Source organism: Drosophila grimshawi, unplaced genomic scaffold (genome assembly GCF_018153295.1).
Source record: "Drosophila grimshawi isolate 15287-2541.00 unplaced genomic scaffold, ASM1815329v1 contig_311, whole genome shotgun sequence".
Lineage (NCBI taxonomy): Eukaryota > Metazoa > Arthropoda > Insecta > Diptera > Drosophilidae > Drosophila > Drosophila grimshawi.
Window position 1 is genome coordinate 28,424,721 of NW_025063098.1, and position 25,647 is coordinate 28,450,367.

Consider the following 25,647-nt stretch of genomic DNA (forward strand, 5'->3'; position numbering starts at 1 on the left):
AAATGCCTAACAAACGATTGGGGATTATTTTTAGAAATGCCCTTAATAAAAATCGTTCAATAATTATGATTAAAATGTGATTAAAATTTCAATTTCAACAGATTGGCACCTCTCCAGTTATTTATATCATTGCACACCCAGTTGTTTAACAAAAAAATATTTTACTTTTCAAAATGTTCGTGCTTGAAACTAAGACGAATTTATTTAATTCTCTAATTTGAAAATGCTACGTGTTTTAAACATAAAAATTATAACAATAAAAAAAGCCTCGAAACGTGTTAATAACGTAACACGTTTTTACATCATTTTCAAATGCTGTTTTCTCAGTGTAGAAAGTGTTTGGAGGGAAAGAAAATGGAAGCTTGTATGGAGTCATGCCAGTCAATATTTATAAGCTCAAATCCCATTTGGAATACGCAAAACGAGACGAGAAGAAATTTTATTCGTTTACATATTGAAATCGCCCAATGTGAAATGTGGAAATGAAAATCTGTGCAAATGGAAAGTCGCAGCGCACACATGTGCGACACACACACACACACACACACACATACACACACACACTCATGTGTATGTTATATGGCATTCCCATGTGTGCTCAAGGGTTTTATTTGTTTTTTTTTTTTTTTTATGCGGCTAAACTCGTTGTAAACTCTGTTGCAAGCAGCACCCAAATCTCAGTTACATCAGGCGCGCGCAAACGAGTTTTGTTTTCACTCGCTTAAAGCCCAAAATCAATGTTTTCGACCTGATCGGCTCATGGGCAGAGGTGGGCAGGTGTGGGGAGGAAGGTGTCGTTTTTGACTCTTGCTGCATTTTCAACAACAATAACAACAACAAATAATTGTACATATGTACATATTATGTTGACCCAATTTGTTGTCACAAATTGGACGTTTCAACAAGAAAGCAACAACAACAAATTGCTGGCAACACCATGCCACGCCCAAAATGTCAAAATGACAGCCATGCCCCGGCCAAAGTTGTGCGTAGTTTTTGAGGCGCGTTTCTTATTGATTTTGTCGCGGCTAAGTAAAGTCAATTCAAAGTTTTTGGCCTCAAACTGCAGCCACACAGAATAAGTTGCGCTTGCTGGGCCAAACTTGCATACCTTCAAGTTTGTAAATACCCTTGGAGTTTGGAGTTGCACATGGGGTATGATGCAAATGCATATAATATGTGAAAGAATGCGGGATTTTTAGTTGATTATAATATAAGCTAAATAACAATTTAGGAGTAACTAAGAAATACAATATATTAGTCAGTATACGATACTATAGACGATACTAAATAAAGCCTAGATATTCTACAAATTGCTCGAGCATCTATTAATCAAAGCTGATTCATTTTATAATCATTCGTTTGCCATATTTAAACAGAGCAGCTGCCCATTGCACAACCGAGAGTAAAGTAATGCAACTTAAATTATATTAGGCAAGTCAACATAGTTGGCCAATAACTTTCAAATGGCCCAAAGAAATGGCAAAGTTTTGAAAGTTGCCATACGCTCCACAACCAATTGAATGTTGCCAATTACCAGCCACCACTACTGCTGCTGCTACTGCTACCATTTATGAACGTGAATTGTGAGCGTATTGTATTAGCCAGCCGAGCAGATTCAATTAAACTTTGGCTTCACGCTTTCAATCAAGCATACAACGTGTTGGCCCGCGTTGGTCAACTGTGCCAGCTTTCAGCTGCCACAGCTTCCAGCTGCAACAGTGAAAGTGTGCTGGGGCCAGTGCCTCTGCCAATCAATAATAAGTAATCGAGCCAGTTTGTGCAGTTGACGTAGCTAGCAGTCCCGGTTCCAGTTCCAGTTGCAGTTGCAGTGTCAAGTGCAATTGGCAGTTGGCGGCCAGTGAACTGTTAACAAGGCGATTGCCTATCAATTTCCATTTGGGCAACACCGATTGATTTTCATCTCGCTTGACCTCCAAGTTCAACGGCACTCTGCTGGGCAACCTGAGACGATGGCAATGTGCTGCTTCTATGAATTATAAATGAGCACGCTCGCAATTAAATCGAGCATCCGCCTCAAATTGAAATCGAAACCTCCGGGCCAGTACAGCTGCAGCTGCAGTTGTTTCCATTTTCCCCCTTTGCTACACTTAAATAAAAAAAAAATAAACGGAAATTGTCAAAATAGACCAGAGAAGAAATAGTTTTCCAAGAAGGTTTTTCGAAATCATCATGCTTTTAAATGGAGTCTATTTTGGAATAAGTGCAAATATTAGGTTTTTAAGTTATAAAGTTGTGATTTGTTGGAATACGAAACTTATTTCTAATTTTGAAGAATTTCTAAAAGAAATATTCAAAATCATCTATCAAATATACTAACTCAGCTTGAGTGTTTTGATTGAACAATTTAAAAAATATGAACGAACAAAACAGTATACTTTCTAATAAAGCTGTACTAATAGTTGGCACATATTTTTTCTTTGAGTGTATGCGTCTCATCCAGTCTGGTACTCGGTGCATTAATCTGGCACAAGCACGCGCTGCCTGAGAACAATAGACTACAGAATGCAGTCGCGACTACTAACCGGGGGCTGGATGTTGGTGGTGCATGTTGTAGCCGATTGTTGCCGCTTAGTTGCATTCGCAACAAGAACAACAAATACAACAATAATAATAATAATAATAATAATAATAACAACAAGCAACAGCATGAAAAATAAGAAGAAGAAGAAGACACGCATGGAAACCAAGCCGGATCACGCTTGGCCAACGCTGCGTGATGAAGTGGCCGTGTCCCTTGCCTTGTTTTCTCGTTCTTTAGATGCACACACATATATGGATTGCATTTACACCATGTACAAAATTGGCACATTTTTACTCTCGTTTCAACAAGTTGCAAGTTGCCAGTTGCAAGCTGCGTGTGCTGCGTTCTGCGTGCTACAAACTGAGAGCAACGAAATGGAACGTACCGCACATGAGAGCAGGAAATGCAGGTTAAAATGATAAAAATCGATAGAGACACAAGCAAAGGAAGCTGCCACCGGGTGCCTTTAGATAAGATTAATTAAAGTGAGAGCAGCCGCCTTTGGCCTGGCTTTAACATAAAGAAAAATGAGAAGATAAATACGGCTACGTAGAAGCATTTAATAATCAAATCAATCCAATCTTGAACCTAACCCGAATCTATTGAAAATGGGAGCAAATGTAAAATGATGTTCTGCAAATGTATGTAAAATACAGAAATAAGACGATCAGATCAGAGGATTTAATCCTAAATAGATAATATTTTTAATATTAGTTGTCGTATTCCATCCAGCTTATTTTATTTCCATCACTTCAAATCGACTTAAAATCGATTTCGGATAGCAATAAAAGATTCAAATGTAAAGATATATATATTAAAAACTGAGGCATAAGAAATTCAAGTTTAGTTAACCAAAGCGTCTTTCATATTGTACAAACTACTATCAACAACTCTATTAAGTATTGAGCAGCTGACTTCAGCGTATCTCCCAGCTAAGTTCCCTCGACTACCGCATTCTAAATGATTCTTAACAAATAAGTTTATACAAAATTAAGACTTTTTTGTATGGCGAGTACTCTAAGTCCGTTAGACAGCAGCATAGTTGAACAAAGTCAAAGATTTCTTATGGAGTAGGTCATATCTATAAAGAGTAGTATTACTGTCGGCTGCAAATATGTTGAAATTTTATAAGACAGCTTCATTGGAACATGGTTGTCAGAATTTATAAGACTTTATCGGATAGCTAACTGTGCATATTTGAACCAAATCTCATATTAGCCCAATTCCGCACAGTCATCTATCGGCTGGCTATGTGGGGCAACATAATCAGCTTTTAGGCAATCGCACCTGACAGTGAATAGCTCAATTGCCGCTCAAATCTCATCCGACGCATCTCATCTACATCGCAACATTTAAAAGTGCCTAAGAAAAAACAAAGAAAAAAAAAACAAAAAGCAAGTCAATGTTTACCACTCGGATAGTCCACTCGAATGGGCGCCTGTTAAGAGCTACGTATCAGTGTTGATTTCCGCTCAACTGTTATTTTTATGACTTCTTCGAGACGAGACATTCCCACAGGGCTTACGAGACCGTTGAGGCCTCAGTTTCAGTTTTAGCCTTCGTCTCAGCCGTTTGCTGCGTCACATTGAAAAAACAAACACAGTCACAAATGAAAGCAACGACACCGAGTTTTGAATAATTTATGGTCAAACGATGTGGTTTGGGTCTACGATCTACAGCATTGTCCACTTTGTGTTTTATATATTCAAATGCTAATTGGAAAGACGAAACTGAGACGGCGCTTTGTGTGCCGAATGGGCATTTGTCAAAAGAAACTTAATTAGTCCAAGATGCAAGGGGGGCATTCTCTAGGAACTGTAGGAGCTGCACTTATTCGCTCGAATCCATTGGCAAGGGCTCGACACTCTTGATTGTTAACAGGTGGAAGCCTGAAATGCTCGACTGCCCTTGAATGGGAGGGCAACAAGGGCTGAAAGAAGGTACACAGAGAAAAAAAAGTGGGACTAGCTGAGGGACCAAGTCAGCCAAGTCCATCTAAGAATTTCATTCGTTGAGGATTTTTGTTGAAACTTCATCATCCAAATAACTCTCAAAATAAATAAAGGTTGATTAAAAGAAAACTTAGACTGTGAGGAGGCTAAAATGAAAGTCAACGTTGTTCAATAAAGTAATTCAGACTCTACTAAAAACAACTTGAATTTACCTTTGCGTGGAGAAGAAGGGGAAATAAATTCTGCTAAGTCGTTCTAGAAACTTCAAGTTCGATTTGCAGAAAATTTTTCTGGAAACGTCTTTGTCTAAATAATTCTCCAAAAATATAAAATGCTCTTGATTCAAGTGTGAAAATCTTGAATGTAATGAGTCAAGCTGAGTTAGCCTTTAAATATGCTAAAATTATAGACAAACTTGTTAAATTAAGTATTTTGTACTGCACGAAACCTTGATTTCTTAATTAATTTTTTATTTTTTTTTTTGCTGTGTAACTACAAATGCAAATAGTGACTGTCTGTAATTGTGTGAATAAAAGTCAACAATTTGTGGGCACGCAAACAAATCTTGACAGCAATTCCAACTCACTGTCCAAGTGTGCAGCTAGAAACCCCTTCCGTGAAATGAATTCATATCATAAAGTTGACGCTGCTGGGAAACCAGAAGAAGAAATTAGCATAGTTTTTTCTTGTTTTTTTTTTTTTTGGTTTTTACTTCAGACTGTGCTAATGTTACCAAATGTTGTTTCCTGTTGGGCGTATTTTGCTGGTGCTGATCTGCTCCCTGGCTATGTGTTGTTTAGTTCATTAACTTTGTACACTGAAAGTGAATTTCACTTTTTTTGTTTTGTTTTGTTTTGTTGCTCGAAGTTCAACGAGAGCTGGCAATAAAAATTCAAAACCTCAACACACCACGCCACGGAGTCGAGTGTAATGCATCTTTGGCATACTAAGAAACCAGTTGAATAATAACCAAGTCAGCCATGTCTCTGATGGGGCTTCTCCCCTCTCCCACTCCACTTCTTCCCCCATCAGTCTCTGTCAATGCGGTTTTTTTTTTTACTTTTCTGCAGGGAAATTGCAAATTGCCGGCACATAACCTGCGGGGTCTAAATGCTCAAAGGGCCCTTTTCTCCTCTCCCATGGTGATCGTTGATGAGAGCATTAATTTAAATTTTTAAATTACTTTCACTGCCTGTGTTAACTGGCCACGAGACAAGCCACCATACGATTGTAGTCTATAATTATGAAAACCAAACTTTATACAAACAGCGACACTTTGTCATAGGCATAAATGAATCGGAAAGTAGCAGCTGCTTCATGGAAATACTTTATATAAGCTAATTGGCTAGATAATTATCTGTGGGTTTGTCTAAGCTGATAGCTGTTAAAGCAAGGCTGAAAGTTCATCGAAAATTGTCGTTGTCTCAGTTTACGGCTCAAGTCAATGTTTCACGTTTTGGGGTCGGTTCGTGAATCCATTTCTTAAACCTGACTTTTGGCTCGAACCTTGACTTATCGTTTGGCTTCAATTTAAAGAAACCCAAGTCAAAGATAAAGATAATGTTTAAAATCGTTCCGGAAATCTATTTCACAAACTATTTTTATAAGTGAAAAAAAAAAACTTCAACATAAGTGTGGGAGATTAACTTTGAGGCAGATATAAACCAATTTACTGGCATAACAAAAGGGTTTTCATTTAATTATATTAAATAGCGACTGACATTTGGACACGGTAATAAAATAATCATCAAAAATAACACATTTAGTAACACCAAGAAAAACTTCCTAACACTTGCAATTGAAGCTGTGCAACAATTTCAAGTATTATGCGTTCATTTAGAGGGCCATGCCACGTAATTAAATGTAAAGACTGTGCCATTATGGCCTCAGTGCTCCCAATGCGCCTCGGCCCACTATAAAAGCCGAAAAAAGAGACATTAAAAAATCAGCTATAAGTTAAGGTTCAACAAAAAGTTCGTAAAGGAAAAAAAAAGCATAACAAAATAGTGGAGCCGAAACGCTTTTCGCAAGCAAACGTGCTGTCATTAAATTTAATAAGCACTTTTTGGGCCAAGCTTGGATTTTTCAAGCCCGCCCGAAAGAAAAGCAGAAGACAACAAAAAAGCGGCAGACGAAGCGTTTTTAAAATGAAATGGTCGGGCAAAATATGAAAACAAAAACAGACGAACAAAGAAATCCAATGAAAAGAAATAAAATAAAAAAATGTACAATAAAAAAAAACAACTACAAATGGCATTTGTGCGCGTTTGCTCAGTTTTAGTCTGGTTCTTTCCGGGGTTTTTCTCTATAGAGTTTTCTTCGTCGAAAAGTAAATGAACTTTAAGCACGATGTCTAACGGGGCATTTGGCTAGTGTCCAAGGTGGCTTACTACTATTACGAAATACTCGAGAATGCTGCAACCTCAATTACGTAAAGCAGAAAACAGAATCCGTTAAAGGACAAATTGAGTTATTAACTGACCCAAACTTCCAGCGAAGAAATTACTTTAAAGCCTCACGCGTGAAAAACCAAATGAGTTTATAAACGCGGCCCGGTTGAAAATGAAAAAGAAAAAAAAACAAATAGAGAACAAAAAACTGAACTGGAGCACAGTTGACGGAAACGTGCATTACGGACCACACCGACGGCCACAACGACCGTGATGATGATGATGATGATGATTACGACAAATACGACTGGGGAACTTTGTCTGTGCACCAGTTCTGGAGATCTTTCAAAGCCTCTTTTCATTGCAACTGGATTTCAATGCTCGTTGCACATTGCTGCTGGCCAAAAAAGGTAAGCACTGCCAACTGTTATATGCTGCTTGTAATCAAAATAATAATTACAATTCGTTGGAATATAATTATATTTAAGCTGACTAACTGTGAAATACCCACCACATAGAAATAACTATATGCGATTTTTAAAGATATTTATTCTCATCATCTTACATATTCTGAGTGTAGACAAATTGATTCTGTTTCTTCCCAAGCTATAAAGACATGTTCTTGCGGTTGATTAAAATGTTATTTAATTGAAAGGGGTTTGGAAAGGAGCCACCTAAGTTCCTCGTAATGTTCACTTAATCTCAAAATACGCAAACTTTTTAATTAAGTGACGCAATTCGCAGACATTGGCGAATAAACCTTCACTCAACTTAGAGTCCACTTACCTAAGATAATAAAGTGTGTGCAAATTATGTGCAAAAGTATTGCGTATATAAACTTACTGGCAGATACTTTTACCTTGAATATGTTGTAATATTGGCTGTTTCAATTGATACAGCTCGGGAAGGTAAGAAATATCATATTTCATAATTGCTGAAAACTTTCACAACTAGTGAAATGCGTTTATTTGCGTACAGCAAAGATACCCAGCAATCTGTATTTTTTTCTTATGATACAGGTCATATCGAAATATATATATATATATATATATATATATAGTAATATCGCATTTCAGTGCAGAATACACTTTTTCGCATTCAGTGCACATGAGTGCACATCAGCGGAACTGAAACTTCTGCTCCAACTAGAACTCCATCAGCAGAGCTTCAACTTGGGCACTTGACGTCTACCCCAACCTTCTTCCGTTTCTGTGGTGGGGAGTGGTCCACTCCTCCCCCCCTTCCCAAATGCCCATCTTGGCCGTCAGCTCAATTATAAAAATGGCAAAACGCATAAAACACATTAAAAAATTCTGCACGCGGAGCAATGTTTTGTGTTGCACATTTTCATTTTAACGTTCTATTTTTTATGTGCAGCAACATTTTTTTTTTTTAGTTTTTCACTGCACGCTCGCATTTCTTTTCGCATTTTGACTTTCAAGCGCTTTTTCGTTATGGAAGTTGGTCAGCAGCAAAAGCAGCAGCAGCAACAGCAGTCAAAAGAAAATACAATAAATAATGAAAAACTTTTCAATGCGATTTTCTCTGAAGAACTCAAAGCTCAAATAAACGTGCAAATTTTGTTTGTCACTCGCCCAAGCCAGTCTGATGAGAAGCGCAAAGAAAGGCTTCTACAAAATACGAGTACTTGTTACCAAAATAATGTAATGTCGGCCATTACCAGATAGCTTTTCGCACAGCCCTTCTATACTGCTGTTAACTAGTTAAATTAACAAACATTACAAGCAATTTAAAGCAGAAGACTACAATGATGGTCACTCGATTCATTACCGACTTTAGGATGTAAAAACAAGTCAAATTGTGTCAAGTCACTTTTATAAGAAGTGGCTAAAGATAATGAAGGAAAATAAAGTCAAATATTATGAATACTTTTTTGCGTCATCTCTGAAGTAGCGGGAAATGTTGGAAAAGCGTTGCATGTAACATTTGTTGTTGCTTATCCGGATGATTTTCAAATAATTTTATTTCTTTAATGTGCAAATTTGTTGTAGAAGTGTTTACTTACAGAAAGAGCAAGGCAATAAAAATGGTTTATTATAGTTGCTTTTTTTATGAGCAGCAAATTAAACACAGCTGTTGCTACGGTAATATTATTGTTGCTTTTTTTTCAAACATTAAATTATATAAGTTTTGCTCGAAACAGGTAGGTTCCTGCCACCAGCATTGTCAAAAACCAGACAGTTTTGTAACTAACCACCAATGAGAGAACAATGCGAGAGAGAGAGAGAGAGTGAGAGAGTCTAAGTGGGCGAGACTGAGAGGGAGAAACTGAGAGGGAGAGGTTGGAAGAGAGAGCACAATCAATTCCAATTGATCGACAAAGACAGCTGGCAGCTGGATAAGTCGGCAAACATGAGCAAGCAATTTGTGGCACGCAGCAGCGTGGGGCACCCAACGGCGACGACTGAACGATGCACCTGCTCACCAAACAAAAAATAGAAATGAAAGCCAAACAGTCCGAACAAATTTCAACACCAGACAGACTGACAGACAGTTAATAGAGTTCAAGAGCGTGGGCCTCAGAGCTTCAGTGCCTCAGCGACCGGCAGTCCAAAATCGCGTGATACGCCGGAAATGCAATTGTCACATGCGAGTGAACGCCCACCAAAAATAAAAAAAAAAATCCAACAACTGCGGCACTCGGATAAGCAAAGATCTCTGGACATAACTGTCAATGGAGTACACTGAGCGAATAACCTTTCTAAATTCAAGTACAGCTGTGTCAGAGTTTTTACTATTTATAAAATAAGTAAGTAATAATAATCGTAAATAAAATAATAATCAGTAAAGTCAAGTAGTAGGAGTCAAGCAGAAAATAATTATAGCAAATTGTTTTTTTTTTTTCAAGAAGTATAAATAACTTTTGAATAAAAATGCAACCGTTAAAGAGTTTTAATTATGATTAAAAGTTCTTAACAAGCAGTTTTGTAGTAAGAGTAAGACTTTAGAGTTGAGAGTCTTTGAGTGATTACAGTAAGTTAGCTTTATTTTAAGACGATATCAGGATTGTTTGTCAACTTGTATAAAATATCATAATCCAAGTAATATTTATTTTATGAAAAAAAATCCGAAAACAGTTTTACATTGACAAATTTTGCCTTTACAAAAAACACTCCTGGAAATATGAAAACCTTCTCTTGTCTAAAATATTCAACAGCATTTGGATTTTTTTATGAATATACTATCTATTTTTTATAAGTGTATATGGTGGTGTGTGTGGGCGCATTAAAGTTGATTATATGAAAATCAATTTAACTTAATGCCGTTTTTATCATTACTTTTTTTTTTTTGTCGCACGACACTTTAACGAAATGGAAATTTGAGTTCTCTATGCAGCGTGCTGCTTGCAGCACATTGTTTATAATTTGTTGTTGGCTTGTGCCGAACATGTGGCACTTAAATGGGCATGCCACGGGTCGTCAGATCAGTGACAGCAACAACAACGGCAACAACAACAACAACTGCAACAGCAGCTGCCTATTTTATATTGTGGCCAAACATGTTTAACGGGTGCCGTTGCAGAAGTATCTTAAAGATACATGTGCGCCTATTAGTTCTCAGATTTAGATAGTTCTCTCAGCTCTCGGTAGTATCATGTTGTTCTGGCTGCTGTGGGGTCGACTCTCTCCTCGGCATGTGAATATGTTGTTGATGTTGGCAGGTAAATATTATTAAAACTGCACACACAACACACACAACACACACACAACACACACAGCACACACATGCAAGCTTCATGGAATTTTTGGTGAAAATTTGCAACATGAAAAACTTGAAAAACCGGCAACGGGCAAATAGCATGAAAATGGGCCCAACTGGCAAAACTGGCTAACAACACATTAAACAATTCACACATTTGCGGCAACATAATTTCAGTTAGTGATAGTCATGCATACATATACATAAATATAAGTGCAGGGAGGAGCAGGGGGTTGGGGGGAATAGGGCTGCCAATTTCCAAATGGCAGCAGAAAATTCAAAATGCAATTGGCAAAAACGAAAAAAGAAAAAACCGCATTTTGTGTGAAAAGCATGAGAATGAGATACAAATGTGGCATATGAGCACGTATCTATGATATATATATATATATATCATATGTTTGTGTGCAGTTGGACTGAAAGTCGGTGCCGACAATTGCGCACAATTACAAAAGCCCAAAAGACTGCAACAGCAACAACAACGACAAAAACAGCACAAAAACGCAGTTGCAACACTGTGGCAGCATTCATAATTCAAATTACCGCACACACACACACACACTGTATGTTGCTTAGGAATGGCAATCATGTGGTTTTTGGTCTAGACCAGCAAAATGCCTAACAACTAATATATGACTAATGGCTGTAGCAGTTAAGAGGCATTTCAAAAGACTTTTCAAGCTTAAATGCATTCAAGAAAAGCTGCTTCAACTCAAGCATTTAATGACATATAAAACAAAGCTGAGAAGATTATGAATTATGCTTGAAGTAAAAACTGTGGGCTTTTATGTCAACTTATTTGCCACATTAGAAGTATTTGTTGATAACTGTTATTTATTTTAGAGTGTTGCGTTTAGCGTTTAGCACTCTAAAATATTTCACATTTAAAAGAAATATTCTTTAGTTCATTGACCTTGGCTTTGTTGAATGATTATGTCGAAAAATTATGATGAAATAATTTAGTTTATTTTAGTTACGTTTTAATTCCCGTTAACATTTCAAATGACAATTTTTGTAATTTTTCTTATGCTCTTAAAAACAGTCTCAAACAAATTTTTAAGCAATTCTCATGTTTTTATCTTATGATTTCAGAGAAAAAATATAGTAAAATAGTAAACTAAAAGGTTGAAAAATATATTTTTATATATTTATATAGGCTGCTTTTAACTCTTAGTTTCCCTTGCTAGAACTGTCTGAATATATAAGCAGAGATCTAGAGCTAAGAGATCTAGAACTGTCGATGCTGCTTGGCCGTAGCGTTCAGCACTGTAAAAAGGGTACATAAATTCAAAAAAACAAAAGAAAAAAATTTTTTAGCAAATTTTCAGTAAGTAACAAAGACTAGCCCACTATCCCTACCAACTATCATCAGCTATTAATATTAAGAGCCCGAAACATGTCTGAATTGCAAGCATCGCTGTTGCTGAAGCGTCAACTGGCTGAACTGCATCGCAATCCCGTCGATGGTTTCTCAGCCGGTTTGATCAACGATGAGGAGATCTTCAAATGGGAAGTGGTCATCATTGGGCCACCGGATACCCTGTACGAGGGCGGCTGCTTCAAGGCACATCTAACATTCCCCAAGGAGTACCCGTTGCGACCGCCACACATGAAATTCGTCACAGAAATCTGGCATCCCAATATTGAGAAGAATGGCAATGTGTGCATCTCGATACTCCATGAGCCCGGCGATGATAAATTTGGCTATGAGAAGGCCGAAGAGCGCTGGCTGCCAGTGCACACCGTGGAGACCATATTGCTATCGGTGATCTCCATGTTGGCCGATCCCAATGATGAGTCGGCGGCCAACGTGGATGCGGCCAAGGAGTTTCGCGAAGATTATGCCGAATTCAAGCGGAAAGTAACTCGATGTGTGCGTCGCAGTCAGGAAGAGGTCTAGCATAGATCTATACATTCCCACAGCTCTCTCCCTATCCCAATTCATCTCCTTCTCTCGTTCTCGCTCTCTTTCTATCTGTCTCACTCTCTCACTCTCACTTTAAATTAATACATACAACGGTCAAAATTCAAGCATGCGAATAAATTGAGCGAGTGCTTGCAACAAAAAAAAATAAAAATAAATAAATAATAGGGCCTGGAGTTAATTTCACAGCTGCCTCGAGGCGAAAGTGTCAAAAGTGTGCCCATTAAAAGTGTTGGTAATAAATAATGGGTATAATGAAGCTGTGCGAATGTATTTAACAAGGGAGGCGAAGACAGACCTCACAAAAAGAGTTTATTCTTAACCAGAATCATAAGCAAGTCGCCCATTCTCTATCTTCAAAACTACAACGGATAGAAAGCTGAAACCTGATATGTATGTGGGTCTGAGTACATTTCGTCGATAACTCTGCCAATGACAAATATCGACAATTATCGATATTCATCTTATGTTCTTGGAAACTCCCATGAAGCTTATAATAAGAATTTAAATGTTTATCTTTCTATTTATACAGCATTATTTAAAAAAATATATTTATAAATAAAAGATGTGTTATTGCTGGGTATCTTTCATTTAAAAATGTATCTCCTTATTTATACACTATTTATATAATCACAATTTAAAGATTGTATTTTAGTGCTGGGTATCTATTAGACCTCGACTGGAGTACTCTAACTTGTTCCTATTTTTGGCTTTAATTGGCCATGCAGCTGACAGATGAAATGGCGCTGCTTTAATTAGGTGCCGCCCTTCTCCAATCTCTCCCTCCCTCTCCCTCTCTCTCACTCTCGCTCTTTCTCTCCCTTCTCTCTCATGATTAGGTGATGTTCTAGTATCTTATGCGGACGACTGTCAGCTTTAATTAGACTTAATCGCTGCCAGACAACTAGAGACGGCTACTTTGGGCGGCATCTTCTTTGGCGCACTACGGTCAAGACTGGGTTAATCTTAAAGCTGTGTGCTTAATACTCAGCGAATGCAGACTGCTGACACAGTTGCTCCAAGTTTTGTGCTAACATTTTTGCCTTGGCTGTAAGCAGCTTTATTGACTTGAACAACAACAAACAGGAACAACAAAAACAAAAACAAAAACAAAAACCAAAGCAAAAACAACAACAACAATCACAACAACGAAATGCGGGCCTCACCTGGTCAGGCACATGGCAGACAAACGACTCTTTTTTTAAAAGCATTTTATTTGTTCGTTAGTGGCTGCTGTTGTTGATTTTGTTGTTGTTTAGCAACAAGTTTTGCATTTTATGTTTTGCATTGTTTTGTTCCGGCCATAATCCGGTCATGCCTGCAAAGCGTTGCCAAGCTGGCCACATTGTTCGGCAGTGACTCAAATGCTGGTAATGAACATTTTTAGCTACAGTTTCTGCCTTCTTTTTTTTTGTCATGGGTGTGCCGTCCGCTCGAAACTCGATCGCATATGTCTGGCATATTTGACTAAAATATTCCAAACAAAATTATGAATCAGCACAAAAATGAAATCGCCAATAGCCGTTTTGAAAACTGGGTAAATAAGGCCATGCACCTACTTGGCCAAAAAATCCAACAAAAAATCCAAATAGTTTACGAATATAAAACAAGAATGTACAGTTATCTAAGCAGTTTGACGAACTTTGAATACACTTGTTAAATTGTGTATGGAAAAAGTATCTTTTCCTGGGCTTAGCCTCGGGCTTGGATTTCAATTTGTATAATTCTATAGTCGATTTATAAGAAATTGTAAGATCAAAAGAACTACAAAGTCTATTCAGTAAACAATTCACTCTTTTACTTTTACTCATTTGCATTTATCAATTTATCAGAAATATGTATATTCAATTGTAATCTATTCCCTAAAGCGTCACACATTTCTTGGCATATTTTCAATGCCCCCAGCAAGGGTATACAAACCAGAATACACTAAGAAATCAGCAAAAAAAAAATAAATAAATAAATCTTGGCCACAAAATATTGTAAGTGGTATAAAACGAAAACGAAAAGCAGAAGAAAACAGCAACAACAACAACAGCAGAATACAAGAAACCTGCTTGAAAAGATGCGACGCGAGAAGCTGAAGCTGAAACTGAAGCCTGAGTCTCAGTCTCAGTCTCAGTCTGTGGCAGAAGTCGTCGTCGATGCCTCCAATGATGTGGCGACTGCTGAGATTCTTCATCACAGCTCAAAACTCACTCAGCCAGTAGAAATTGAATTGATGTTGTTGTTGCTGCTGCTGTTGTTGTTGTTGTTGGCCAAGGTAAAAACCGGCTCCAAGACAAGACTCTTGTCTGTGGCAAAGAAAAACGCACAAGCGTAAGCCGAGGACTGCGATCTGAGACTGGGCGATCTGAGTGTTTGGAATTGGGAGTTGGTTGCTGGAGTTGGAGTTTTTGTTGTTGTTGCTGTTGTTGTAGTTGTAGTTTATAAATAGCATTTCGATATATGCGGTGAAATCTTTGCCTCGAAAGGGTCAGCGTAGATTTGTATTTATTTTATTATTTTTATTTTTTGGAAAACAGGTAGCAGACGTGTGCAGCAGCTAGGGTCAGCTACATCATTAGCCGATCGAGGGTTGGAAAAACCCATGTGTTATAATTCTAGGAAAAAGGCGCCGCCGCCTGCTTTTCGTACTTACCCAAAGCCAGAAGAAATATGCCCAGTTAAATCAAGTACAATTCCAATAGACAGATCGCTGCTGTGTCAAGTAAATTCCAATATGCGCTGGTGCTTTTTTTTTATTTTATTTTTATTTTTCTTTGTTATTTTTGTTGTTGTATCTTACAGATACATTGGCTTCAGATACTGGTTTTCGATTTCGTGAAGAGTGAGAGAGAAAGAGATAGAGAGAGAGAGATGGCTGATTCGTTGTGGAGCAAAGGCGACAGTGAAAATGTCGCCGCTTTTGGTTCGTTGCTCCTGTCCAAAGATGAGTAATCCCAAAAAGTAGAAACACGTATCCGTTAATCGCTTCTATTTGTGAAGCTGCACTTTCTTCTCTTTTCTTCTTCTTACTATTATCTTTGTTGTTGTTGTTTGTGTGTTTTGTAGTTGTTAACAAACATTTACACGCTCGTTGGACTTTTGAACAGAACGCACGAAAAAAAAGTTGAACGGACAAGCACTGACAACAACAAGAGTAATAATAATAATAATAATAAACGATAATATTAATTTCGAAAAAACTACCTGACGCGTTACCGACGCGTCATAAAAACCAAACGCAAACGGTCGCTTCACTTGTTGGTGTTCTTGTTGTTGTTGTTGCTGTTGCTGTTGTAGTTGCTATTGTGTGCGTGTGTTTGTTTGTTTGCATATATTTTTAAAAACGCCGCGCTACGTTTCTCGATTCTTGACGCGCCCGTTTCACGTTCGTTTTCTGTCGTTAGTCGTGCGTCTCGCACGTCCACCTGCGTTGCCGTCTCAAAGTAAACTAAACCCAACTACGTTGAAAACAAGTTTCTGAAACGCCGCTGTCGCTGTCGCTGCCATTGCCGCTGCCGCTGCCGCTCGGTCGCTGTCGCCGCTGGCGTCGCTGTCGACAAACAGTCAAGCAACATAACAAGTCGAAACGAGATAAATGCACGCAAACACATGCACTCGCCGCTAGCAAGCAGCCACACACACACAGGAGCGGATTTGCAATGTTGTTGGGCCCATGTGTGTGAGTGTGTTATTTTATGATCTATTTCAAGTGAATACGCTTAGAATGAGATTGTTATTGAATGCAATGTGCTATTTTATTACATTGCATATACACATGTTTGTAGCTAGCTGTTGTATATTCTATTTGTATATTATTGTATGTTATTAAGTTATTGTCTTAAAGCCAAAACCAGAAGCACTAATGATTCACGAAAATTCTATAAATGAAAACATTATGAAATAATTGTTTTATTTTAAATGTATTTCATATGTTATAGGTATATGTATATGAATTTGTACATGTTACTTCTTCTAATTTAGAGAGAAATTTATGGAAGTCGATCTTCCAAAGAGAGAAATATGATTTAATATTATGAATATATTATGATATTTTGATTTCACTTGCAATCTTCTCACTTTTAGTTGTGTTTTGGCATTCGAAAATGTTTCTCATGAAACCCTCAAATAGTTCGCTTCGCACCTGAACAGAGATGCATCCAAATTGTTGCTGGCATCTCTGCTGGCATTGTTGCTGCTGTCGTTTGTTGTTGCCGGCTTTTTGGCTGGCGATGCTTTTGCTATTTTGCTTTTGTTTTTGCTTTTGTTTTTGCTTTTGCTTGTGCTTTTGGCTCGGCTGTTGCTGTTCTTGGTCATTGGCACTGCTGCAAACACCCACACCCCCTCCCCCAGCAGTAGCAGCAGCAGCAGCATAGAAAGAGGGTAGTTTCTATTTACACATACATACACACATAGAGATAGGCACACACATACATATATACATACATATATACACAGATACATATATATTCCCACCACTTCGACATCGTTTCGTATTTACATTTCACAATATGTACAAATGTCTGATGCTAAATATTTGATGAAGCTGCCAGCGCAGAGATAGCAGAGATGCAGACATCTGTACAGCTAGTCAGATATTAGAAAGAACGACGGGCTACCAGTTAGTATGTATATATATATATATATATATATATATATATATATATCTATATCTATTATATATCTGTTGCTCGTTTGCAAAATGGCTGCTCATCTGTTACCGGTCATATTTTATAGAACATTTTGCCCATTTGGCCATAACTGTCAAGTCAGAATGTTGTAGCTTTTATCAGTAGTTGTTGTTTTTGTTGTTGTTTGCTTTCTGCCTCTTTTGTTGTTGTTGGTACATTCGTATTTGCACTGACTGTTGGTTGATAATGAAGGCACAGCTGCCTTTATCTTTAACTTCAGCTGTATCTTATCTAAAATGCAGACATCCTCGCGCTGTCATTGCTGTGGCAATGTCAACGCCTTCAACATTGCCCCTCAGCGCATATGCATGAGTTATTACTGTATGTTGTTGTTGGTGTTGCTGTTGTTGCTGTTGTTGCTGTTGTTACTGCAGTTGTTGATGTTGCTGCTGTTGTTGCATGTGTCTCCGCATTTTCCATTTGCATTTTGTGAACAATTGTCAATTGCCAGTTGAGGACGCACTGCAGCAACTGCCATCGCCTGCCAGTTGCCAACACAATTTGCATAGTCCGTCCATCTATCTGTCTGTCTGTCTACCGAGTAGAAGAAGACGAGCGTGTAATATTTCTTGTCTACGCCAAGACAAGCTCACTTTGATGCCTCTCTTTGAACCTTCTCCAATTGCACCTAAATATGCACCAAACGCCCCGCCAAAAAAAAAAAAGGAAGAGCAACAACTACTTCAAGTAAAAGTGATTCCAGCGAAGATTAGCACAACTTGAATATACCACAGCTTTTAGCATATGTAAATTAGATTTAGATTTGATTTTGCTGGTATCTTTGCCTGCAAGAATTGTTCTAACCATTTTATTTGCATCGACTTATATTCAACATTAAAAAAATACGCTATTTAAAGAAAAAATAGTGTAAAATTATAAATTCAAATTAATTTATATGAATTTATAAACTATCTATTGTGGGAATTCTGTGTACACAAAAAATGAAAACCTTGGTTTTAAAAAAGAAATAATTTTGAGTTTTAGGAAATTTACTTTCTGAATAATAAGATAAGCTGATTTAAAGTAAAGTGTATTTTGATCTTTAAAATTCCACTTTGATTATTTTGTGTGCATGCCAAAATTGAGGTTTCTAAAATTACAAACGTTTCGTATTACAATTAATAAGTCAATATGATTTCTCAGTCTGGCAAATTTTAGTGGGTACTGGGTATAAAGCATAACATGAAGCTCAAAACTTGGCAGAAGTTGATGTGTGTCTGGCTTTTGTTTATCTTGTTGTTATGTGAAATTTGCATAAAACTTAGTTTATACTTGCAGCAGAAGGCTGCCGCGGCAGCTACCAGCTGTTGGTGCCCTTCTCTGTGGCAGACGAACTCTCAACCTGAGAGGCAAACAGCAGCTTTAAGCGCCAAACTGCACTTTGACCGCCTGCTCACCCAAGAGGAAGCGAGAGATAGGTGCGGGGATAGTTTCGTAAAAGTCATTAAAAAAAGGGCCGAGGTCCTGGCAATCTGCAGCCTAATGCATATTCATGGGTATTCTGCGCTCATCACATCATTTTGCATACAAAACTTGGCACTGGAAATGGAAAATGTTAAAAAGGAAAATGGGAATGGAAATTGGGAAATGGGAAATGGGAATTGGGAAATGGATCTCTTGCAGAAGTTTACTTTAATTAAATGTTAATCGTTGCACTCGTTTCGCATCACTTTAAAATTACTCGCAAGCCCGGAAATACGAGAATTGTGTGAAGTCTCACAATCAGAGCCACTTGACAATCTACATATAAATATAGAAACGAGGTGTTTAGATTCACACCTCTCAATGAGGCATGTAAAGAAAAACACTTTGCATCTGGGCAAGAAGGTGTCGAAGTCGAACTCTAGCCTAGAACGAGTCTTGAATGTTTACTTAAGTCCGAATCATGTTTTGAAGACCTAATTATCAGGAAATCAACACAAAATTTAATTTAAAAAACATGTATATATATAATTAATTGAAACTGTATTGTTCTATAAAGTCGTAGAAAAAAGAATGACATATTTGTTTGCGATTATCGATAATTGTGGAAATGGTACAAAAAAAATGATTACATTTAAATTAATTTAAAATAAATAAATTGTCAGTACAGCACTGTAAAAAAAACCTCGAAAAAAAGCAATTACAAAATGTACATTAATTCAAAATAAACAAGTTGTCAGTCTGTCTGTCAGCCAGCTATCATTTTACATTTTGTTGGCACATTCAAACAATTTTTATTTACAATTTTACACAATATCAATTGGTGTAAACTTTTCCGCACACATAAAAACTGTGGCAACTAATTTGACAAGTGACCAGTAAAAAAGTAAAATTAAAATAATTGCGCGGAATGAGTAAAAAGTCGCAGAAGCCAAAATACATCCTGATGGTTTGCGTGGGTAAAAATAAATAATATTAAAATAGTCAACTCCCATAAAAGAGAAAAAAATAAACAAACATCCTTTAGACAACATTTGTCGCTCACCCGTTGCGGAGGCTGTGATGCGTGCCGTAATTGCGCAGAATGGTCTCCAGTATGAGTGGCATGTGGATAGTGCAGCCATAGAGGCGTGGCATGTGGGCGCACCTCCAGATCCACGAGTCCTGAGTGTTCTCGGCCAACACAAGATTGTGTATAACGGTTGTGCGCGGCGTCTCGTAGCGGATGATTTTCAAAAATTCGACTATATATTTGGCATGGATCACAGCAATATGGCCTCGTTGCGTCTGTTGGAGCCGCATTATGCCAAAGCCAATTTGTTGCTGCTGGGTGACTTTTTGTTTGGCCTGAAGCCCACTGAACGCATCATTGATGATCCCTATTACGTAAGTGCATACATAGTAAGTACCTTGCATAATTATTTCATTGTTTGCATTTGCAGTTAATGGGTGAGGAGCCCTTTGAGAAGATATTCAAGCAGTGCAGTTGTGCCTGTTCAAATTTTTTAAAACAAGCGCGCTCTGGTGAAATTATAACCTAGAATTCAACTCACTGGCACTAGTGCAGGGTTAACGAACAGCTGTTTGTGTCTCATGCTGTCAATTCGCTCGCTTTGCTAGTGTTGGTAAATTTCGCCAGAGGCAGCTAGCAAACAAAATTAGAATTAAACGTGTACATTTACTTTTAAAACATGGTACAAAAGATATTAATGATCTGTTTGGGTAATAAATTCAAAATAAGTCAAAACACTCAACTCGTTAATTGATTTCCCCTACACACGCACACAAAGGCAACATTTGCAGGTCGCCCATAGCTGAAACTGTCATGACTGATGTTTTGGTCAAGTTAAATCTGCAATCTGTTGTGGTGGACAGCGCCGCCATTGGTCCCTGGCATGTTGGAAAACGTGCAGATCCGCGAGCATTGAGCACACTGAAGAATCACGACCTGAAAAACACCCACATTGTCCGCCAGATAACGAAGCAGGATTTCAATGAGTTCGACTACATTTTTGGCATGGATGAGGAAAATATGAGCGAATTGCGCCGTCTAGCGCCAAATGGCTCTAAAGCGGAGCTGCTGCTGCTTGGCGATTTTGGCCTGAGCAAAGAGAATCGCATCATTGAGGATCCCTACTATGTAAGTGTTGTAAAACTGCTTTGCTTTGCAGTTACTGTGATAGCTTTTATTTTGTTTACAGGAACGTGGCGATGAGGGTTTTGAGGTGGCTTATCAACAATGTGTTGTTGCCTGTAAAGCGTTTGCAGAGCAGCGATTGCAAAAATAATTATAGTAGGTAAATTGTTGTTGTTGTATGTTGTTGAACAATTAATAAACCAGTTTTGAAATGTGAATTCGATTGATTATTCTTGTAGTAGGTGAGTAATTCTTACAGTAGTCGCTCGCAAATTAACCCCCATGAAATTTGATTACGTATATAATAAATTTATTAAAATTGATTTATTTAACTCATAACTAATTTTTGGTGTACAAATTGTGTTTGCAGAATCTTAAATTGTTCACACTCAACCAATGCGTTTACTTTTGCGAGCGACCACTGTAGTGTTGCTCATTCTCTCGAGTGGTGATTGTTAGTGGTGAAATTCAGTCGGTAAAATTTCCTTGTGCATTGTTGACGTCTTTTTTGACGGCATGAAAGTTTTATTTGTCTGCTTGGGTAAGTGGCGCTGAATAAAATAATGGGTACAGAGACAATTACTAATTGCATCATTTATACTTTCGATAGGCAACACCTGTCGCTCACCCATGGCGGAGGCGGTCTTAAGACAGCTGATATTTAAAAAGCAGCTGACCGATTGGGAGACGGATAGCGCCGGACTGCGAGATTGGAATGTGGGCTGGCTGCCACAAGGACGCGCTCAGGACCTGTTGAAGCAGCATGGCCTGAAGACTGAGCACATGAGCCGAGAGGTATATAGATATATATAAATAGTTTAACTTATGTGCATCTTTTTTTTATACTATGATCAATCTTTCAGATAACCTCTCAGGATTTCTATGACTTTGACTACATCTTCGGCATGGATGATAGCAACATTCAGGAGCTGCAGCAAATAGCTTCCCGTTTGCAGCCACCACCAACATGTCAAATCCAACTCCTGGGCAGCTACTTGAATCGCAAGGAAGATGAGATTATTCCAGATCCATATTTTGTAATTTGTTTGAGATTTAATTGAGTTTTCTTTTTAATTTAATTAATTAATTCTTTTGTATTCGCAGAGTCGAGGCATGGGCGGCTTTCATGCGGCGTTCGCACAGATTCTGGAGAGCTGCGAGCGTTTTGTGCAGCAGCACAGCAATTAAATTTCTAAATTAGTATTAAGTGTTTTAATATTGATTTAATAGATGATCATATGCGCTTTAAAAAATCACTGGGCTTCTTTCTATCTTAAATTTTAATGTCATATTGCGAGATATCAATTTCAGTCAATTTAAATGTTAAAATTTTAGCTTCAAGCAATTTCATTCACATGAAAATTCTATTCCAATTTCTAGTCATTTATAATGCGGGCTTAAAGGCTGTCAATTTGTTGTATATAATAAAACATAAGGCATAATTTATAAAGCATTGTTTCAATTCACATAAATTACTATTTTTAAAATACTTTGCCCTGCAGCACTTTATCCATAAAACGTGTCCAGCTGTACTCCAGTATCTGAAAGGCCCTCTTCTGCTCCTTCTCCGTTAGCGTCGAGTAGCGCACCGAATTGAAAACAAGAGTTTTGAGCAGACGAAGGCCGGCATTGTTGGGAGCTAAGCTCATTATAGCGTAATAAAAATCATAGGACAATGCCTTGGCATTCCAGAAGCCCGGATCATCATTGCAGATGACGACGGGAACATCCAGTGCCAAAAGCTGAGCACCCGGATGATTACGCATATCCCAAACGAGATGCAGCACCTGATTCGAGATTGGATTCAATTCCACAGCTATATCCCGAGTTTTCGCAGCATTCATCAGAATGGGATGCTTGACCAAGGCGAAGGCATGTCCGATTCTTGTGGTATTTAGCAGCAGAGCATCTAACAAATTGATGTCCGTTGAAGCGCCATACCAATCTTTAAAATACATTTATGCTTAGATAACTTATTCTTTTTGTTTTGGCCAATTTACTTACTCGTTTCCCCTGCATGCAGAAACAAGCGGGCGCTGGGCGGCAGATCCTTTAATGCCGCTAGATGTTGATAGAGCGGCTTACCATTGTCCTCTTGACCCACCAGATCAAAGCCAACGACAAATTGCGGAAATTCCTGTCTATGACAAGGATTAAGATTGGCTCAAAATATGAATTGCCAACTTAATAATTTGAGAGCTTACTGTAATAATTTGAACTCCTTCACATTCTCCTTTATTTTCTCGATATCTGCTCCCCGCCAAACCGCATAGATGACCTTGATGCCCAAAAAGTTTGGATGCAGTCTCACAAATTTCTCATTCAGGAATTGCAGCTCCCTCACCGATTGCTCCTTTGGAAAAGTACGTCCACTGGCATCGTACAACTGTGTGATCGGAGAAGAATTAGACAGCAAAGTCAAAGGCATCACTTTTATCGGAACGTAGACTCAGCTCACCTCGCTTAGACTTATGCGCAGCTCGGCATACATGACATTGTCATTATAGAGCTCCTCCAGCAGCTGCCAATGATAAGCGCGATAGGCGGGCAGATAATAAATGGCATCTCTTAAGGTATCAAACATGCCCTGGAATTTATTCCACACAACTGTTATTGTTGGATGTTCCACTGCCGAGAGAAAAATGAAGTGAGTTAATGGTTTATTTAAGGAGCTACAATACGTTTATGAATATTGTTTTTAGATAAGTTTCGAAGACACTTGCAATCTGGAAGGAGGTAAGTGTTTAAATCACACCTGATCATAAGATTGCGTCAAGATTTAAAATTATCAAAACTTGTGTGTTTAAAACGTTTAAACAAGATTTGCACTTATTTATAAAATTTATATAAATCAACTTTAAGATCAACTTTTTGGTTGCATTTGGTTGATCGTTTTATTCGCTACTTACACTCCGGCACAGGCGTATATAAATTAATGAGTCTCTCGAAATTCTCATCGTACATCGCCGGATCTATGGAGTTGCGTCTCTCATCTGCCACATAGACATACTGGGATGTGCATCCATGCTCCTTGATAGCTCGCCGAAAGGTCAATCTGCTGCGTCCCTCGGCAGTCGTGCATCGCAATAATCCTGGCATATATGACATATTCTGGACCACCCACTTGGAACTCACAGCCGCCGTGTTGTGCACATGGAGCAGCGCCCCTTTGGGCATCTGTTGGAGGAACTTAAAGACTGCGCTGCGATCGATTAAAGGTTTCGCTTTGAAGAAATGCATAGCGGCTGCATTTTGATCGGCATTTCGAAATCCTTGTGCCAACTCGCCCAACTTGTACTGCATGAAGAGATCATCCACTTTGGACTCCTGATTGCTGAGCTCGGTGCGGCCACCTGTCATCAGCTGCTCCTCGGCATTGAGCACCGCCTGGCGAGCTTTCTCGTAGCCTAGAAAACCAAATTGTATTGTTAAATATTCATTTTAGAGATATTAAATATATAAAAACAATATAGTAAATATTCCCTAATAGTTGAGTTATTGTATAAGCATTTTTTTGTTGACCAACTGAATCCGTTGACAAAAAGTCGGACTACTACATGGAATGGCATATTGATTAACTGTTTAACTTTAGACACAACTGTCAGGATATATAAACGTCGGCATGTCGAAATTAGCTAATACTTCTTAATTTAAGGCTTACTTAATGCAGTTTTCTGTTCGGCGTATGATGGACTGACCAGTAGAGCCACAAGCAGCAACAGACACTTCATTTTGTCAAATGAAGTCAATAAAATATGTGTTGGCCTTAGTTTCGATTTATTTTTGGCCAAGTTAACGAGCCGCCCACATAAATATTGACTTTCGCCTGATTGACACGTTGAGACTTGTCGTATAATTCCTTTAGCTGGTTTCAGCCTAAAACAATTTTGGTATTGCCAAGTATTTTGCTCCGAACGCCAGCAGCGCTCATCGAGAACTGTGCAAAATGCTGTCTCTTTATCAATTCACAGTGGCAATTTGTAAAATTGTTTACAAAATTACTTAAGCATAAGCATTATTCACAATTAATTTTTATTCCCTTCTGTTTGTTTATTTTTTTTTGTTTTTTTTTTTTTTTTTGTTGCAAAAATTATTCTTCAGAGTTTTTTGACTGGAGGAGGAATGGCTGTGCATATCAAGTGAATCAAAAACTAGCAATAAATACAAAATAGACACGCGCCCAGCGCCTTTTTTAATTTGTATACCCTACTTGTAGATACTACTTGTAGTAAGGTAGTGTTAGTAGTATTAGTTGCCGTTATAAAAACCAATTAACAAATAGTTCAAAATTACACAGTAGGTGAATAAACGAAACTTTGTCACTTAAATGCTAAACAAAAATCGATAAAAGAACAATAAACTTGACCTTGCCTCCATCTTAGAGCTGATAGACAAGTTTTCACTTAGCCATTTACGTTTCACCTGTTACTTTATTCTTGAGACAATTAATGTGTGCAGAGCTTAGAGGGTATCAGCAGGTAGAGCAATATTTCTGAAGAACTTGGCAAATTGTCACTGACGTTTACGGACGCGCTTAGCTGGTTTCTAATCGCATACGAAATGAGCTGTTTCCCAATCAAAAGCGATGCTTTGGGGGGCTGGGCGTGGTACATATACTGTACACATACTTAACGGTAATTGGAGACATCAATTGTCGCCCGCTTGAAACAAAGTAATATTCGGTATTTATAAGAAATAATTTGTTATTTTAAACAGTATTCGCAAAGTCACTGAATATAACAATTTTGGGAAATTATACTTGACTGTGTTGCATAATGCGATTGTCTGTTCTTGAACGGTTTGAAAATCAGCTTTAACTTCTGATTCACATTGCAAATATCTTGCAGCTTATCTTTCGCAGCGAGCGCTATCAAATAACTG

At 38.0% G+C, this 25,647-nt stretch overlaps 5 protein-coding genes across 5 annotated transcripts; 4 read left to right on the forward strand and 1 right to left on the reverse strand.

Moving 5' to 3' along the window:
* The first annotated feature begins 11,842 nt into the window (after positions 1–11,842).
* Positions 11,843–12,691, forward strand: LOC6569899 (ubiquitin-conjugating enzyme E2 G1). The gene is made up of 2 exons (XM_001995991.3): positions 11,843–11,934; positions 11,994–12,691. The coding sequence occupies exon 2, from the start codon at positions 12,004–12,006 to the stop codon at positions 12,505–12,507; it is 504 nt and encodes a 167-aa protein (XP_001996027.1). The 5' UTR covers positions 11,843–11,934; positions 11,994–12,003; the 3' UTR covers positions 12,508–12,691.
* Positions 12,692–19,428: 6,737 nt separating this feature from the next.
* On the forward strand, positions 19,429–20,178 carry LOC6569898 (low molecular weight phosphotyrosine protein phosphatase 2). Its single transcript, XM_001995990.3, has 3 exons — positions 19,429–19,588; positions 19,657–20,015; positions 20,072–20,178. Exons 1-3 carry the CDS (start codon positions 19,540–19,542, stop codon positions 20,168–20,170), a joined length of 507 nt encoding a protein of 168 aa, XP_001996026.1. The 5' UTR covers positions 19,429–19,539; the 3' UTR covers positions 20,171–20,178.
* A 40-nt stretch (positions 20,179–20,218) lies between these two features.
* Positions 20,219–20,984, forward strand: LOC6569897 (low molecular weight phosphotyrosine protein phosphatase 1). Its single transcript, XM_001995989.3, has 3 exons — positions 20,219–20,351; positions 20,420–20,769; positions 20,831–20,984. The coding sequence occupies exons 1-3, from the start codon at positions 20,321–20,323 to the stop codon at positions 20,915–20,917; spliced, it is 468 nt and encodes a 155-aa protein (XP_001996025.1). The 5' UTR covers positions 20,219–20,320; the 3' UTR covers positions 20,918–20,984.
* Positions 20,985–21,150: 166 nt separating this feature from the next.
* LOC6569896 (low molecular weight phosphotyrosine protein phosphatase 1) lies at positions 21,151–22,046 on the forward strand. The gene is made up of 4 exons (XM_001995988.3): positions 21,151–21,307; positions 21,377–21,561; positions 21,630–21,803; positions 21,871–22,046. Exons 1-4 carry the CDS (start codon positions 21,283–21,285, stop codon positions 21,952–21,954), a joined length of 468 nt encoding a protein of 155 aa, XP_001996024.1. The 5' UTR covers positions 21,151–21,282; the 3' UTR covers positions 21,955–22,046.
* A 10-nt stretch (positions 22,047–22,056) lies between these two features.
* LOC6569895 (adenosine deaminase 2) lies at positions 22,057–24,701 on the reverse strand. Its single transcript, XM_001995987.3, has 6 exons — positions 24,428–24,701; positions 23,676–24,173; positions 23,225–23,394; positions 22,971–23,152; positions 22,771–22,907; positions 22,057–22,711 (listed from the first exon to the last, which is right to left on the reverse strand). Exons 1-6 carry the CDS (start codon positions 24,495–24,497, stop codon positions 22,248–22,250), a joined length of 1,521 nt encoding a protein of 506 aa, XP_001996023.1. The 5' UTR covers positions 24,498–24,701; the 3' UTR covers positions 22,057–22,247.
* Positions 24,702–25,647: the final 946 nt, after the last annotated feature.

Coding starts and splice junctions, on each gene's coding strand:
- LOC6569899 (XM_001995991.3), top strand. CDS start 12,004: ATGTCTGAATTGCAAGCATCGCTGTTGCTGAAGCGTCAACTGGCTGAA.
- LOC6569896 (XM_001995988.3), top strand. CDS start 21,283: ATGAAAGTTTTATTTGTCTGCTTGG. Junction 21,308..21,376: donor AGTTTTATTTGTCTGCTTGG/GTAAGTGGCGCT, acceptor TACTTTCGATAG/GCAACACCTGTCGCTCACCC. Junction 21,562..21,629: donor CTGAGCACATGAGCCGAGAG/GTATATAGATAT, acceptor TCAATCTTTCAG/ATAACCTCTCAGGATTTCTA.
- LOC6569897 (XM_001995989.3), top strand. CDS start 20,321: ATGGTACAAAAGATATTAATGATCTGTTTGG. Junction 20,352..20,419: donor GATATTAATGATCTGTTTGG/GTAATAAATTCA, acceptor ACGCACACAAAG/GCAACATTTGCAGGTCGCCC. Junction 20,770..20,830: donor TCATTGAGGATCCCTACTAT/GTAAGTGTTGTA, acceptor TTTTGTTTACAG/GAACGTGGCGATGAGGGTTT.
- LOC6569898 (XM_001995990.3), top strand. CDS start 19,540: ATGAGTAAAAAGTCGCAGAAGCCAAAATACATCCTGATGGTTTGCGTG. Junction 19,589..19,656: donor CATCCTGATGGTTTGCGTGG/GTAAAAATAAAT, acceptor AACATCCTTTAG/ACAACATTTGTCGCTCACCC. Junction 20,016..20,071: donor TCATTGATGATCCCTATTAC/GTAAGTGCATAC, acceptor TTGCATTTGCAG/TTAATGGGTGAGGAGCCCTT.
- LOC6569895 (XM_001995987.3), bottom strand. CDS start 24,497: ATGAAGTGTCTGTTGCTGCTTGTGGCTCTACTGGTCAGTCCATCATAC. Junction 23,395..23,675: donor ATATACGCCTGTGCCGGAGT/GTAAGTAGCGAA, acceptor TTCTCTCGGCAG/TGGAACATCCAACAATAACA. Junction 22,712..22,770: donor TCTGCATGCAGGGGAAACGA/GTAAGTAAATTG, acceptor TGTATTTTAAAG/ATTGGTATGGCGCTTCAACG.